Source organism: Malus domestica, chromosome 04, assembly GCF_042453785.1.
Source record: "Malus domestica chromosome 04, GDT2T_hap1".
Taxonomy (NCBI): Eukaryota; Viridiplantae; Streptophyta; class Magnoliopsida; order Rosales; family Rosaceae; genus Malus; species Malus domestica.
Genome location: NC_091664.1, coordinates 13,996,321 through 14,013,046, shown reverse-complemented (window position 1 = coordinate 14,013,046; position 16,726 = coordinate 13,996,321). Strand labels below are relative to the sequence as shown.

At 38.9% G+C, this 16,726-nt stretch overlaps 1 protein-coding gene across 1 annotated transcript; it reads right to left on the bottom strand.

The window, feature by feature from the left end:
* Positions 1-10,614: 10,614 nt before the first annotated feature.
* LOC139195001 (uncharacterized) lies at positions 10,615-15,198 on the bottom strand. The gene is made up of 4 exons (XM_070820172.1): positions 14,570-15,198; positions 11,772-13,387; positions 10,789-11,033; positions 10,615-10,662 (listed from the first exon to the last, which is right to left on the bottom strand). The coding sequence occupies exons 1-4, from the start codon at positions 14,881-14,883 to the stop codon at positions 10,615-10,617; spliced, it is 2,223 nt and encodes a 740-aa protein (XP_070676273.1). The 5' UTR covers positions 14,884-15,198.
* Between the last annotated feature and the right edge of the window lie 1,528 nt (positions 15,199-16,726).

The window sequence follows — 16,726 nt, the reverse complement described above, 5'->3', positions numbered from 1 at the left end:
GGGCTTCTAGAAACCCTAATCTGATTACCCTAGGGTTTTGGATGCCTATATATACTCATTATAACCCCTAGATCAGATATCACCACCTCTCACATTCATAAATCACGCCAGAAATCTGCCCTAGTCTCTGCCGCACCCTTCCACCACCATTCTCCCAAATTTCTGCCTAAAAACAACCCTAGCCGCACCACCCATCAACCCTAAAGCCTTCCATACCATTCCCCATCCATTCTACACCACAAATAACCCCAAAAACCTGTCCAAAGTTCTCTGCCGCAGCAATGAGGAAGGAGGATTCTTGGATGCACTTGCTGCCACGTTGGAGCATTCTAGGTGTTTTCTTTCCTTTGATTTTAATTTCTAAATTTATGTATCGTTGCTTTGCGAGTATGAGGAACTAAACCCCCCCTTGGCTAGGGGGGGATTCGAAACCATGTTTATGCTTGCTATATGATTTGATTACTTCTAATTGCGTTTCATAAGTTGTGAATTCAATTTACTTATCTACAAGAATTAAAACTGATTTGTGTATGTTGGTTGAGGGTCGACACTTAATTTGCATGCATGAATTTGATGCTAGGATATAAGGAAATTTCACCTAATCGTTATGGACTTATATTCATAAGTAGTAAAGGTTGATGATCTCAATCGCGTTAAGTAAATTCTTGGCATAAGTTTCATGCAATCATAGTAACAAGTGCTTCGTCAATTGATGCGAAATAGATAAGCACACAAATTAAACCCTCTTTTTGTCGAATTGTAGTAAAGATGTAAGTAGGGATCGTTCTAGACCGGGGATTAGGAGGGATTGCTAAACACTTGGAAACTGACTTAAAAACTCAAAAACAAAGTTTAAAACACTAAACTAGACTCAAAGAATGCAAAACTAAAGTTTAAAACACTAAAACAAACCTAGAACTCAAAACAGCAACTAGAAGGCTCAAAACTGCCTAAAAACCACTTTCTGGGCAGTTTTGAGCACCTACACTAATTTGGACGAAATTTGATGAAAACTTGAATCAAAATACTTAGAAACACAAATCAAAACACTTCCTAACTAATCTAAGACTTCAAATTAAAGGGGGATTTGTTTTGGACGAAAATTTAACACAAAACAGAAACTTTAACTAGCACAGATTGTAAAAACGATTTTGGTGAAATAGATGGTTGAAAGGCTAGTTAGGAGGTTCTTCTCCACACATGTCACACTTGCAAACAAAACGATTTTCAGTTGTTCTTCCAATGAATTATGAATACTCAACGCCCCAAATTAACCGTGAATTGCACTAATTAACCCTCAGTTTTTCCACAAGTTATTAAGTTGGATGATTGCATACGACAACCCAAAACATTCCCTACAAGTTCCCTACATGAATTGCATAATAGAGAAACAAGCAAGAATCATTACGTTCTATGAAAAACATAAGCATTGACGAAGCATTCGTTACTATGAATTGCATGAAACTTATGCTAAGAATTCATTCAACGCGATCGTTTTCAAGCGATCTTCACTACTTGTGATTATAAGATTGTAACTATTAGGTGAAACTCCCTCATAATCTAGCATCATATTCATGCATGAAAACTAAGCGTGCACTCTCAATCAACATACACAAATAAGTTATCAATCAAATAGATGAACGAATTGAATCCACAACTTATGAAATAACAACTGAATATAATCAAATCATATTGCAAGCATGTACATGGTTTCGAATTACCCCCCAACTAAGGGGGTTTAGTTCCTCATACTCACAACATAAAGTTTATTGAATTGAAACATCGAAGACATAAGAAAGATTACACCTAAAACGCTCAAGAATTCCACTTTGAATTTCTGCACGTCAAGCTTCTCTTCTTCTTCTCCTTGCTGCGGCAGAGATGGTTAAAGGGATTTTTGGATGTGGTTTTGGTTTAGGAATGGAGATGGAGAATGGTGGCTGGAGTAGAGGGATGGTTGCAGCAAGGTGTATGAATGGGGGCTGGAATGGATGATAGCTGCGGCAGAGATGGGAATAGGGTTTAGACGATTTCTGAATTGTGGAGAGGGAGAATGGTGCGGCTAGGTGTAGAAACTAAATATATATGCACTTAAAACCCTAACAAATCAGATTAGGGTTTCTAGAAACCCAAATCCACCAGAAAAATAAGTTAAACAATCAGAAATTTGGTGAGAAAAAGGGCCTAGGGTGCGGCAAGGAGTGGGCTAGGGTTAGGGCTTCTAGAAAGCCTTGCAAGGCAAGGAAATTGGTGTTCTTGAATGGGAGAAGTGCGGCCCAAACCCTAGGGGAGATGGATTAGGCTTTAACATGGCAGAAATTAAATGAAAGGGGCCTAGGGTGCGGCATAGGCTTAGGGTCCACAAGGAATTAGGGTTTAAGTCATCTAAAAGCCCAAAGCCAAGAATAGAAACTCACGAAAATGGAAACCTCCAAGAATAGAAACTTCCAACTTTTAGAAACTTTGGTTGCCAATTCCGATTTAGGAAAGATCAACCCAAAATGGAAACTTTTAGGCTTAGCTTTCCTACTTCAAGTAGGAAACCTCAAATCTTCAACTCTTCAATTTCATGCCAACCTTGTGTTCCAAGCATGTCCTTTTCGATCCAAGCTCACATTTTGCTCCAAAAGCTCCAAATTGCATCATTTCATGTAATATGTCCTTTAAAAACGTTTGTTTTCCCTATCCTTTCGTTGTTAGCCAACTCCCCTAGCCCCGTTACAACCCTTGACTTTAATCTTGAGTGTTGTGTGTTTCAATTTGTGGAGTTTGAGATTGGTATGAGCATATGGTGTCACTGGTTCTCGCATCTAAGTAGTAGCATTCCATTCATGAGATTATATCTAAACATACTTATTAACTCCGAAAAGTGCTTTCTTTGTTATACATATATGTGAGCATTCGTTTTCATATTTACATCAATCTTCTCACATATAACTAGTATAGGGTGTGTAGTCAGAAAATTTGAGTGAAAATTGAGTGCATATCTAGTAAGGAATTGAGCACATTCTCTAAGGCATGTTACTACATTCAAAATCATGTTTTAATTGGTTAAATGTGAACTAGTACGTGGTGACTATGATTAAGTATGTGCTTAAGTGTGAAGATGACTAAAATCTGTGGGAGTGATGATTTTTAACATGTCATATGCATTGGAAATCCCTGAGGCAAATGTTGGAAGGTTTAGATTGTGTTTTTGTTTTGTTTTGTTTCTTTGTTTTGCTCGAGGACTAGCAAAAGCTAAGTGTGGGGGAATTTGATAGGAGCATATTTATGCGACTTAGTTGGCTTGTTCTTAAGCATTTATGTTGTTTTTCTTTAGTTATTTTAGTGTTTAAAGTCATTTTCGTGCAATTTCAGGTTTAGAGACGAAGTATGCAAAGAAGTGCAAAATGGAGCATTTTAGAGCAAAATTGAGCTGGAATGGAGTGTATGCTAATGGAGCACAAGGAATGGACGAGTTTGAAGGTCAAAGGATCTTAAGAAATGAAGAAATGAAAGTGAAGAACAAAGAATTCAGATTTGGAAACCAAAGTTTCTAAAGTTGGAAGTTTCTATTCTTGGAGGTTTCCATTTTCGAGAGTTTCTATTCTTGGCTTTGGGCTTTTAGATGACCTAAACCCTAATTCCTTGTGGACCCTAACCCTAGCCGCACCTAGGCCTCTAGAATATCTGATTTCCTTGCCTTGCAAGGCATTCTAGAAGGCCCATCTCTAAACCCTAACCCTAGCCGCACCTTAGGCCTTATTCCCACTAAAAATCTGATTGTTTTAAACTAATTTCTGGTGGATTTGGGCTTCTAGAAACCCTAATCTGATTACCCTAGGGTTTTGGATGCCTATATATACTCATTATAACCCCTAGATCAGATCACCATCTCCCATACAAAATCATTCACGCCAGAAATCTGCCCTTTATTTCTGCCGCACCTTTCGATCACCAAAGTCCCAAAATTCTGCCCAAAATCATCCCTAGCCGTACCCCCATCAACCCTAAACCTTTCCATACCATTCCCCATCCATTCTACACCACAAATAACCCCAAAAAACTGTTCTAAAGTTCTCTGCCGCAGCAAGGAGGAAGGAGAATTCTTGGATGCGCTTGCTGCCAAGTTGGAGCATTCTAGGTGTTTTCTTTCTTTGGATTTTAATTTCTAAATTTATGTATCTTTGCTTTGCGAGTATGAGGAACTAAACCCCCCCTTGGCTAGGGGGGGATTCGAAATACATGTTTATGCTTGCGATATGAATTGATTACTTCTAATTGCGTTTCATAAGTTGTGAATTCAATTTACTTATCTATGTGAATTACATTGATTTGTGTGTGTTGGTTGAGAGTGCACGCTTAATTATCATGCATAAATTGAATGCTAGGATATAAGGAAATTTCACCTAATCGTTATGGACTTATATTCATAAGTAGTAAAGGTTGATGATCTCAATCGCGTTAAGTAAATTCTTGGCATAAGTTTCATGCAATCATAGTAACAAGTGCTTCGTCAATGCTTATGGTTTTCATAGAACTTAATGATTCTTGCTTGTATCTCTATTATGCAATCATGTAGGGGACTTGTGGGGAATGCTTTGGGTTGTCATATGCAATCATCCAATTCAATAACGTTAGGAAAATCTGAAGGTTAATTCAATAACGAATAGGAATCAACAAGATCAAATTCCTGAACCTGAGCCTGAAACGAGCTTTCTTGGAGAAGTTTTTCCCAACTTCTCGAGTCATCCTCCTACGAAAAAGGATAAGTGGAATTCAACAAGATGAAGGTGAGTCTTTTCCTACGTATTACGAACGTTTTAAATCTCTTGTTGCTTCATGTCCACAACATCAAATGAAGGAGGAGCTTCTTTTACAATATTTCTACGAGGGACTTCTACCAATCGAACGTCAAATGTTAGATGCCTCAGCAGGAGGAGCATTGGTGGACAAGATCCCCACGGCAGCAAAGACTTTGATTGCCAATCGAGCGTTGAACGCTCAACAATACGAAGGTGTTGGACAAAGGAGCATGCCACGGCAACATCAAGTCAATGAGGTAAGTGCCATAACCGAACTTCAAAATCAAATGGCTAACCTTACTACGTTGCTTTCTCAGGTGGTGGAAGGTTCAAAAGTCAAAACCGTAGCTTCTTCTGGCGTATGCTCCATGCAAAACCACCATACGGACAAGTGCCCCCAATTGATAGAGAATTGAGGGTGGGAGACACTCAATGCCGTGGGATATGGCAACCAATACCAATCACGTGGTGATCTGTTTTCCAATACTTACAATCCCGGTTGGCGTGTTCATCCGAATTTCAACTGGCGAGACCCCCAACAAGGCCAACAACAAAGCGGATTTAGGCAACAACCCCAGGAATTCTATCAAAAGCCGTTGGCACCACCACAAGCCCAAGCACAACCTGCCCAAAGCAATGCAGGTAATTCAAGTGATAATGATAAGATTTTTCAATTACTTACTACTTTGACGCAGGAAGTCCAAAATCAAGCCAAAGAGAGGCAAATCCAAGACAAGAGGGTGGACAACTTAGAGAAGCAAGTGGGACAAATTGCCGAGTTCATAGGGCAATTTCGTGAGCAAGGAAGGTTGCCTAGCTCAACGGTGGTCAATCTGTAAAGGTTATCACGCTAAGAAGTGGGAAAGAAGTAGGAACCGAGCCAAAACCATCCAAATCTGGCCCCAAGGAGGACGAGAAGTTGAAAATTGAAGAGGATGACCAAGCAAAGGCCACGGCAAGGATTGAGCAATCCTTGCCACAACCACCCTAGCATTCCAATTCGGCCAACACAGGTAAGAAAGGACCAATTCCAGTTAATTCTAATGTTATTCCTCCGGATGTACCCTTTCCTAGCAGATTTTTGCAATCCAAGAACGAAGAGGAGGCGAAAGATGTTCTAGAGACATTTAGGAAAGTTCAAATCAACATACCCCTTTTGGATGCAATCAAGCAAATCCCGAAGTATGCCAAGTTCTTAAAGAAGCTTTGTACAACAAGGAAACGTTTTCGGGAGAAAGAAGTGGTACATGTAAGTGAGAATGTCTCCGCCATGTTGCAATGCAAACTACCCCCCAAATGCAAAGATCCGGGTAGTTTTACAATTCCTTGTGTCATTGGTAACACTCGCTTTGATTCCGCCATGTTAGATTTAGGTGCATCTATAAATGTCATGCCATATTCAATTTATGCATCTATGAATTTAGGCGAGTTGAAAAATGATGGTGTGATTATTCAATTGGCCGATCGATCTAATGCCTATCCAAAGGGAGTTTTGGAAGATGTTTTGGTGCAGGTAGACCACTTGATTTTCCCGGCAGATTTCTACGTGCTCGATATGGAGGATACAGGCCACTCTCCACCTCCACCACTCTTGCTTGGCCGACCTTTCATGAAAACGGCTCAAACCAAGATTGACGTGGCCAAAGGAGAAGTCACTATGGCATTTGGTGGTGACATGATTTGTTTTAAAGTTTCTGAATTTATTGAGAATCCTAATGTTGTTCGTTCTTGTTGTGCCATTAATGTAATTGCAAATATAGGGCAGGAATATTCAACACTCATCAAGACGAAAGTACCTCGAACTATGATGTGAAAATTAACTTAACACACAAATTAAACCCTATTTGTGACAATTGTAGTAATGATGTAAGTAGGAATCGTTCTAACCGGGGATTAACTAGGGGTGCTAATCTAATACAAATCGACTTAGAAACACAAAAACTAAACTTAAAGACTCTAATTAGACTACTAAGATTCAAAACAGATTTGAAACACTCAAATCTGCCCAAAACTGACTAAAACAAATTAATTGACTCAAACAGCAACTAAGACAAGATTTGGAAGAATTTGACAAAACTTATGACTCAAAATACTTAAAAACACCAAAGAGGACAGATTATGAAGACTCAAACTTAACAAAATATGGGGGAATTGTGTTTGGACGAATTTGAACTAAATGCACAGATTGTAAATTAAAACAGATTGTGAACTAAATGTGATGAATCAATGGGTGATGGAATGGCTAAGGGGTTCTTCTCCACACATGAAATTTATGCAACGTAATCGATTTCCAGTTATCAATTCATTAAGTTATGAACCTCGACACTCCAAGTTAATTAGGTCCGCTTAAATTAACTTTCAGATTTCCCTAGAATCATTGAATTGGATGAATATGCATCGCAAACAAATTATTCCTAACAAGTTCTCTATATGAACAGCATGATAAAGATACAAGTTAGAATCATTAAGTTCTTTGGAAATCATAAGCATCGACAAGGCAATTGTAACTATGAAAAGCATGATACTCCTGCCATGAATCTACTTAACACGATCGTGACTAGCGATCTTCACTACTTGCGAATATAAATTCATAACGATTAGGTGTAACAAACTTATATTCTAGCACCAAATTCCAGCATGCAAATCAAGCGTGCACTCTCAATCAACATACAAGAATAAGTTTTGAATTAAAGGGTTAAGCAAATTGTATTCACGACTTATGCAACGATAACTGGAAGTAATCAACTTATTTCACATAAATAAACATGGTTTTGAATACACCCTTAGCCAAAACGAATTTAGCCAATCATACTCAATGAAAAACAAAGATTACAAGAAGTAGACATTGAAATATAAGATAGAATACACCTAAAATTGTTCAACAACTCAGATTGAAGAGCCAAACAATTTTCATGAACTGTCTCCTTCTCTTCTCCTTGCGGCAGATTGGGGGAGGATGATTTCTGGGGGGTTTTTGTGATGTAGAATGGATTATGGATGGTGTAGGGGCACGGCAAGGCTTGGGGGTAGTGTATGGGTGTTGTGTGGAAGGTGTGGAGATGAAGAATGGTGGTGGAAATCGGCAGAGATGGAGGAGGACTGGTTTCTGAGGTTGTGGATGGGTTTTGACGAATTTGGGAGAGTGTGTGGCTGAATGGAGATGTTTGTGGCTGCACAAACATGTTTATTTAAAGGGATTAGGAAATTAAAAACCCTAGACTAATTAGGTAATCAGGAATTAAGTTTAAAGCTTCTAGAATTAAGGAAACAAATCAGAAAATTAAAGGAAATAGCAAGGGAAATTCGGCTAGGGTTAAAAACACAAAAGGAAAGTGTTTTAAAGCCTAGAATCAGGAAATAAGAAAGAGGAAATACCAAGGGGGGTGCGGCAAGGGTTCAAAAGGTACAAGAAATGTGTATTTGATGTCCTAGAATGCTTAGGAAGTCTTCATAATTGCTGGAACTTTTAGGGACAATTAGGAAAAATCAAACCAAAGTAGGAAACCTTGGCTTAACTTTCCTACTTCAAGTAGGAATCCTTGTTGGAGGAGGAATCCTTGTTCTTCTAGGAATCCTCATGTGATTAGGAATCCATCTTCAATTAGGCACTTTCCTACTTCAACTAGGAAACCTTGTTCAAGTAGGAATCATCATCTTCAAGTCTTCAAATTCGTCCAAACCTTGGCTCCAATTATGTGATAATCATTCCAAGCCCAATTTTGCTCCAAAAAGCTCCAAAATGCATCTTCTTGCATCCTTTGGCCTTAAAACCTGAAAACACATAAAACTAGCTTAAAAGACTACTTTAACTAAGAAAACACCATGGAAATGCATAAGAACTAGCTAACTAAGGCGCATAAATATGCTCCTATCAAATTCCCCCACACTTAGCTTTTGCTAGTCCTCGAGCAAAACAAACAAAAGAAAGGAAACAAAATGAAACAAACTAACCAAAACAAAACCTAAACCTTCCAACATTTGCTTAGGGATTTCCAATGCACATGACATGTTAAAGATTGTTATCCCCACAGATTTGAGTTCTCTTTACTCGTAAGCACATACTTAATTAAAGCCACTACTTACTAGTTCACAAGTAATCAATTAAAACAATGCTTTGAATGTAGTAACATGCCTTAGAGAATTCCCTCAATTCCTTACAAGATATACACTCTATTTTCACTCAGACTTTCTAACTCCACACCCTACACTAGTCATATGTGAGAGGATTGATGTAGATATGAAAACGAATGCTCACATATGTGTTTCACAAAGAATGCAATTTCTAGAGTTAAGAAGCATGTTTAGATATGATCTCATGAATGGAATGCTACTACTTAGATGCGAGAACCAGTGACACCATATGCTCATACCAAATTCAAACTCCACAAATTGAAACGCACAACACTCAAGATTGAAGTTAAGGGTTGTAACGGGGCTAGGGGTGATTGGCTAACAACGAAAGGTAAGGAAAACAAACGTTCTTAAAGCATAATAAGCAAAGTAATGAAATCTAGACTTAGAATCACTTATGATTGCAGAAACTCACTTAGACCCTTTCTTCAACGTTTTGGACCCTTTCTTCAACTACCATAAACATGTGAACTTATTTTCACTTATTTCATACTCTTTTTTTTTCTTTTCTTTCTTTCCACAACTTTTTCTTTTCTTTTTCTACGAATTTTTTTTTTTCTTTTTATTTTCACTCATGCCTTATTTCTTTTCTTGGCATATCAACACACACATACAAATTCCCCCACACTTGTTTTCTGCCATACATTAATCAAAAGGGATTCAATTTGAATCATGCTTTACTATGCTTCAAGAACAAGGGTATGGATGGTCCTAATCTAGGCTAGGTAGGTGTAATGTGGGTTAACAAAGACAATGGCTAAACAAGGCTCAACGGGGTTAAACCTAAACATATAATGGAGCAGGGCACACGGCTTTTTGGCTAAGGTGGTGGTCACTACACAACTTCATCTTGAATATGTGTTATGCAAATCAATAACATGCTTTGAATGAAATGGGCATGAGTTCTAGCATTTGGAACTAAATGATGAAACGCCTTTTAAGTAGCAACCAAGCAAGGAATAATGAGATCATGCAACGACTTAGAAAACAAAGAATGCACAGAATTTAACTCTCCAAATAAACGTTTAGGCTCAAGTCTCACAAGGTTGTAGCGTTAGTTTGAGTTCCTTCCTTCAAGCATGTTACAAAAACTGATTTTTTCTTTTATGATTGCATGTGAATTCATAAGTTATAACCACAACCAAGCATAAACAAAGAGTAAATCAAACTTTCATCCATGTTAATCACTCTTCTTTAACAGCCATGTAATTACAAACCGAATCCTCGTCATTGTGTTGGAAGGTACCCTAAGACACAAACAAACACACAAAAACAACTCTTTTTGGGTTTTTCAAAACAAATTTTTCAAATTTTTATGAGATTTTCGGATTTCTATGTCTAAACACACCAAAATGCTTCAAAACATACTAAAAACACTTAAAACAGCAAGAAACAACATTGTAAGTGATAGGTGAATAAAACCCACGAATTTTCATGCAAACATATTGTTTACCCCCCCACACTTAAATCAAACATTGTCCTCAATGTTTCAAGCATAAACTAACATAAACAAAAATCAAACAAACAAACAGCAACTAAACACACTAATCATGGCAGATGGTAAACAACAAAGAGAAGGGTCTGAGAAATTCAAATCTGGAATTGGAGTGCTCTCTAGGTCTTCCTTTGTCGAATGCATGGGTTGCCTCCCACGAAGCGCTTTCTTTTACGTCTTGCAGCCGGACGAAGAACATGATCATGCCCCATTGGAGCCCACGGCATGGAGTGGGATCTCCTCCACAACCTGCCCCACAAAGTTCTTGTACATTGCATCCTTGAACGGAAATGGATAGTGATGTTTGTTGATGGGTGCGTTGTGTTGCCTAAGGTTCATGTTCATGCGCCCACCATCGGGGATTTGCTTGGGTACCTGCACCAAAGAAGGGAACCAACTATCAACTTTAATGGGAATTGGATTTGGACTAGGTGCCTTACCTTGGTGTTGTGATGAAGTGGCAGCAACATGAACTTTTTTCCTCATGGTGTTCTCGGCCACATTGGGTATCTTAAGGGCAGTGGCCGTGGGGTCCTTATGCTCTACTTTAATTCCCTCGTCTTGCATGGCTCTTGATGCAACCTTTGTGTTAGGGGCTGAATGGTCCGTCCCTATCTTTTCTATTGTATCAATAACACAACAAGAATGAACAACGTTAGGAGTCTCAATGGATTCAGAAATTTTAAAACAAATCATATCACCACCAAATGCCATAGTTACTTCTCCTTTGGCTACATCAATCTTGGTTTGAGCCGTTTTCATGAAAGGCCGTCCAAGGAGAATGGGCAATGAAGGAGCATGATCCGATTCATCCATCTCAAGAACATAGAAATCCGCCGGAAAGATCAAATGATTAACCTGCACCAAAACATCTTCCACAACTCCCTTTGGATATGCATTAGATCTATCGGCCAATTGTATGATTACACCATCATTTTTTAACTTGCCTAGGTTCATAGATGCATAAATTGAATATGGCATAACATTTATGGATGCACCTAAGTCTAACATGGCAGATTTGAACCTAGTATTACCAATGACACAAGGAATGGTGAAACTACCCGGATCTTTGCATTTAGGAGGTAGTTTACGTTGTATCATGGCAGACACATTCTCACTTACCTGTACCACTTCTTTCTCCCGAAAACGTTTCTTTGTTGTACAAAGCTTCTTCAAACACTTGGCGTACTTCGGGATTTGCTTGATTGCATCCAAGAGAGGTATGTTAACTTGAACCTTCCTAAATGTCTCTAGAACATCTTTTTCCTCCTCTTCATTCTTGAATTGCGCAAATCTGCGAGGGAAAGGAACATTGGGCAGATTAGTGTTTGAATTCACAACATTTGGAACAACATTACCTGAGGTGGACGGATGGGAGGGCTTAGGTGGCTGCGGCATAGGTGGTGCCACCCTTGCCGTGGGGTGTGATGGCTCTTCCTCCTTGTTTTGGGCAGATTCATGTGCTTTGCTTCCTACTTCTTTTCCACTTCTTAGGGTGATAGCTTTTGCAGATTCGAACCCACCCTTAGGATTGACTACCGTAGTGCTTGGTAACTTACCATTCTCACGAATTTGCCCCAAAAATTCTGCCATTTGGCCCATTTGCTTCTTGAGCTCATTAACTTCCTTTGCTTGGGTCTGCAATCCCTGCGCCATTGTGGTCAGTAATTGATAAGTTTTATCATCATTCATAGAAGTACCTGAGTTGTTTTGTGATGATTGTGCTTGAGGAGGTGGTTGTGGTGCCATTGGCCTTGGAAAGAAACCCGGAGGTTGTCGGAATCCACCTTGTTGGGCAGGTTGTTGTGCATCTCTCCATCTGAAATTTGGGTGGTCACGCCATCCTTGATTGTATGTATTAGAGAAAGGATCACCCCTTGGTTGGTTTTGATTCCCATAACCCACGGCATGGGCAGATTCCCACCCTCCATTTTCAATTAATTGAGGGCATTGATCCGATTGGTGTCCTCGAATGGAGCATACACCACAGATTGTAGTTCCTTGCGTTTTGGGGCCTTCAACAAACTGCGATAACATAGAAGTAAGGTTAGCCATTTGGGATTGTAACTCAGAAATAGAACTTACCTCATTTACATGATGTGACCGTGGGGTATCTCTCTGCCCAACACCTTCATATTGTTGTGCGTTGTGTGCTCGGTTCGCAATGAGAGTCTTGGCAGCCACCGGAGTCATGTCCACCAATGCACCACCCGCCGAGGCATCTAGCATTTGGCGTTCCATGGGAAGGAGTCCTTCGTAGAAGTATTGAAGGAGCAACTCCTCCTTCATTTGATGCTGTGGACAAGAAGCAACAAGAGTTTTAAAACGTTCATAATATGTTGGAAATGACTCACCTTGGCTTTGTTGGATGCCACTAATGCGTTTCCTCAAAAGAATGACTCTTGAGGTTGGAAAGAATTTTTCCAAAAACGCTCGTTTCATGCTCTCCCACGAGGTAACCGTCCCCGGGGCCAATTCATATAACCAATCTTTAGCTTTATCCATTAGAGAGAATGGAAAAGCTTTCATCTTCAAAATGTTGCCATCAACATTTACCGGCGTCATGCTTGAACAAACAACTTCAAACTCCTTCAAGTGTTTGTTTGGGTCTTCCATGGACAGCCCATGGTACTTTGGAACATGATGTAACAAGCTCGACTTCAATTCGAACTCTTCGGTTTTCCCTTGGGCTGCCGCGGGGTATTGGATGCAAAGAGGGGCTGCATTATCCAAACCCGAGGCAGAAAGCTCCTTAATGGTTCGGTTGTCCGCTGCCATCTCTTGGTTCTCCTCTACAACTCTAGCCGTGGGCTCTTCTTCCTCTTCAAATTCGTTTTCTTCGCAATGAGGTTCCGGGCTAGGTGGATTGGATGCTTGTTGCCTTCTTGTTCTTCTCAAAGTTCGCTCAAAATCGTCGTCGAACTCCAAAATGTTTGCTTGGACAGATTTGGAACTTCGAGTCATACACTTGTACCTAAAACAAGAAAACAAGAAACCAAGTCAGAAACTGAATTTAAAACAAACAAAAATAACACAAAAATAAATAACGAGGGATTAGCAACTTTGCTAATCCCCGGCAACGGCGCCAAAATTTGATGTGAAAATTAACTTAACACACAAATTAAACCCTATTTGTGACAATTGTAGTAATGATGTAAGTAGGAATCGTTCTAACCGGGGATTAACTAGGGGTGCTAATCTAATACAAATCGACTTAGAAACACAAAAACTAAACTTAAAGACTCTAATTAGACTACTAAGATTCAAAACAGATTTGAAACACTCAAATCTGCCCAAAACTGACTAAAACAAATTAATTGACTCAAACAGCAACTAAGACAAGATTTGGACGAATTTGACAAAACTTATGACTCAAAATACTTAAAAACACCAAAGAGGACAGATTATGAAGACTCAAACTTAACAAAATATGGGGGAATTGTGTTTGGACGAATTTGAACTAAATGCACAGATTGTAAATTAAAACAGATTGTGAACTAAATGTGATGAATCAATGGGTGATGGAATGGCTAAGGGGTTCTTCTCCACACATGAAATTTATGCAACGTAATCGATTTCCAGTTATCAATTCATTAAGTTATGAACCTCGACACTCCAAGTTAATTAGGTCCGCTTAAATTAACTTTCAGATTTCCCTAGAATCATTGAATTGGATGAATATGCATCGCAAACAAATTATTCCTAACAAGTTCTCTATATGAACAGCATGATAAAGATACAAGTTAGAATCATTAAGTTCTTTGGAAATCATAAGCATCGACAAGGCAATTGTAACTATGAAAAGCATGATACTCCTGCCATGAATCTACTTAACACGATCGTGACTAGCGATCTTCACTACTTGCGAATATAAATTCATAACGATTAGGTGTAACAAACTTATATTCTAGCACCAAATTCCAGCATGCAAATCAAGCGTGCACTCTCAATCAACATACAAGAATAAGTTTTGAATTAAACGGTTAAGCAAATTGTATTCACGACTTATGCAACGATAACTGGAAGTAATCAACTTATTTCACATAAATAAACATGGTTTTGAATACACCCTTAGCCAAAACGAATTTAGCCAATCATACTCAATGAAAAACAAAGATTACAAGAAGTAGACATTGAAATATAAGATAGAATACACCTAAAATTGTTCAACAACTCAGATTGAAGAGCCAAACAATTTTCATGAACTGTCTCCTTCTCTTCTCCTTGCGGCAGATTGGGGGAGGATGATTTCTGGGGGGTTTTTGTGATGTAGAATGGATTATGGATGGTGTAGGGGCACGGCAAGGCTTGGGGGTAGTGTATGGGTGTTGTGTGGAAGGTGTGGAGATGAAGAATGGTGGTGGAAATCGGCAGAGATGGAGGAGGACTGGTTTCTGAGGTTGTGGATGGGTTTTGACGAATTTGGGAGAGTGTGTGGCTGAATGGAGATGTTTGTGGCTGCACAAACATGTTTATTTAAAGGGATTAGGAAATTAAAAACCCTAGACTAATTAGGTAATCAGGAATTAAGTTTAAAGCTTCTAGAATTAAGGAAACAAATCAGAAAATTAAAGGAAATAGCAAGGGAAATTCGGCTAGGGTTAAAAACACAAAAGGAAAGTGTTTTAAAGCCTAGAATCAGGAAATAAGAAAGAGGAAATACCAAGGGGGGTGCGGCAAGGGTTCAAAAGGTGCAAGAAATGTGTATTTGATGTCCTAGAATGCTTAGGAAGTCTTCATAATTGCTGGAACTTTTAGGGACAATTAGGAAAAATCAAACCAAAGTAGGAAACCTCGGCTTAACTTTCCTACTTCAAGTAGGAATCCTTGTTGGAGGAGGAATCCTTGTTCTTCTAGGAATCCTCATGTGATTAGGAATCCATCTTCAATTAGGCACTTTCCTACTTCAACTAGGAAACCTTGTTCAAGTAGGAATCATCATCTTCAAGTCTTCAAATTCGTCCAAACCTTGGCTCCAATTATGTGATAATCATTCCAAGCCCAATTTTGCTCCAAAAAGCTCCAAAATGCATCTTCTTGCATCCTTTGGCCTTAAAACCTGAAAACACATAAAACTAGCTTAAAAGACTACTTTAACTAAGAAAACACCATGGAAATGCATAAGAACTAGCTAACTAAGGCGCATAAATATGCTCCTATCAAACTACCATCGAGGAAGGAATTGGAGTGAACAACAAGGGGAGCACGGCCCCACCCTTGAAATCACCAAATCTAGCCGAGTGCACTCCTTGTGCATCTGTCCATAGTGCTACCATTTCTTTGCCGTACAAAGGTAAGCCACCTATTCCAAATTCGATTCCCATTTCAACTAATAGGTTGTTACCTTGTATGATGCTGGTACCTAATCGAAGTCAACGTGGTGGAAGAGTTCGTGTTGATTCGAAGAACCAAAACACGACAATAAGAAAGGATCATTATCCCATCCCATTCAAGGACCCAAAGAATAAAGTATTTCGTAGGACAGGTTGTGGAAAAACCCCTCCATGCCGTGGGGTTCCATAAACCTTCAATGGAGCATCGTCCGGCTGCAAGACGTTAAAGAAAGCGCTTCGTGGGAGGCAACCCATGCATTCGACAAAGGAAGACCTAGAGAGCACTCCAATTCCAGATTTGCGTTCCTAAACCCTTCTCTTTGTTGCTTATTTCGTTTCTACCATGTTTATTATGTTAGTTGTTTGTTTGTTTGTTTATGTGTTTTTGTGTGAGTTTATGCTTGAAACATTGAGGACAATGTTTGATTTAAGTGTGGGGGGGTAACCAAAGTGTTTTGATGCAAATTCGTAGGGTTTTCTCACTCATAACTTCCAATGTTGTTTCTTGCTGTTTTTAGGTGTTTTTAAGCTGTTTTAGTGTGTTTTGATTCAAAAATCCGAAAATCCCATAAAAATTTGGAAAAATTATTTTAAAAACCCAAAAAGAGTTGTTTTTGTGTGTTTGTTTGTGTCTTAGGGTACCTTCCAACACAATGATGAGGATTCGGTTTGTAATTGCATGATTGTTAAAGCGAGTTATAAACATGGATAAAAGTTTGATTTACTCTTTGGTTTATGCTTGGTTGTGGTTATAACTTATGAATTCACATGTAATCATAAAGAAAAAAAAATTAGTTTTTGTAACATGCTTGAAGGAAGGAACTCAAACAAACGCTACAACCTTGTGAGACTTGAGCCTAAACGTTTATTTGGAGAGTTAAAATCTGTGCATTGTTGTTTTCTAAAGTCGTTGCATGATCTCATTATTCTTTGCTTGGTTATTACTTAGAAGGCGTTTCATCATTTAGTTCCAAATGCTA

What these genes read in the sequence shown, in the direction of transcription:
- LOC139195001 (XM_070820172.1), bottom strand. Translation starts at nt 14,883, where the DNA reads ATGTTTGTGCAGCCACAAACATCTCCATTCAGCCACACACTCTCCCAA. An exon ending in CTCCCATCCGTCCACCTCAG is followed by an intron (nt 11,034 to 11,771) that starts GTAATGTTGTTC and finishes TTGATACAATAG; the next exon opens with AAAAGATAGGGACGGACCAT. An exon ending in GGTTCCCTTCTTTGGTGCAG is followed by an intron (nt 10,663 to 10,788) that starts GTACCCAAGCAA and finishes TTTGTGGGGCAG; the next exon opens with GTTGTGGAGGAGATCCCACT.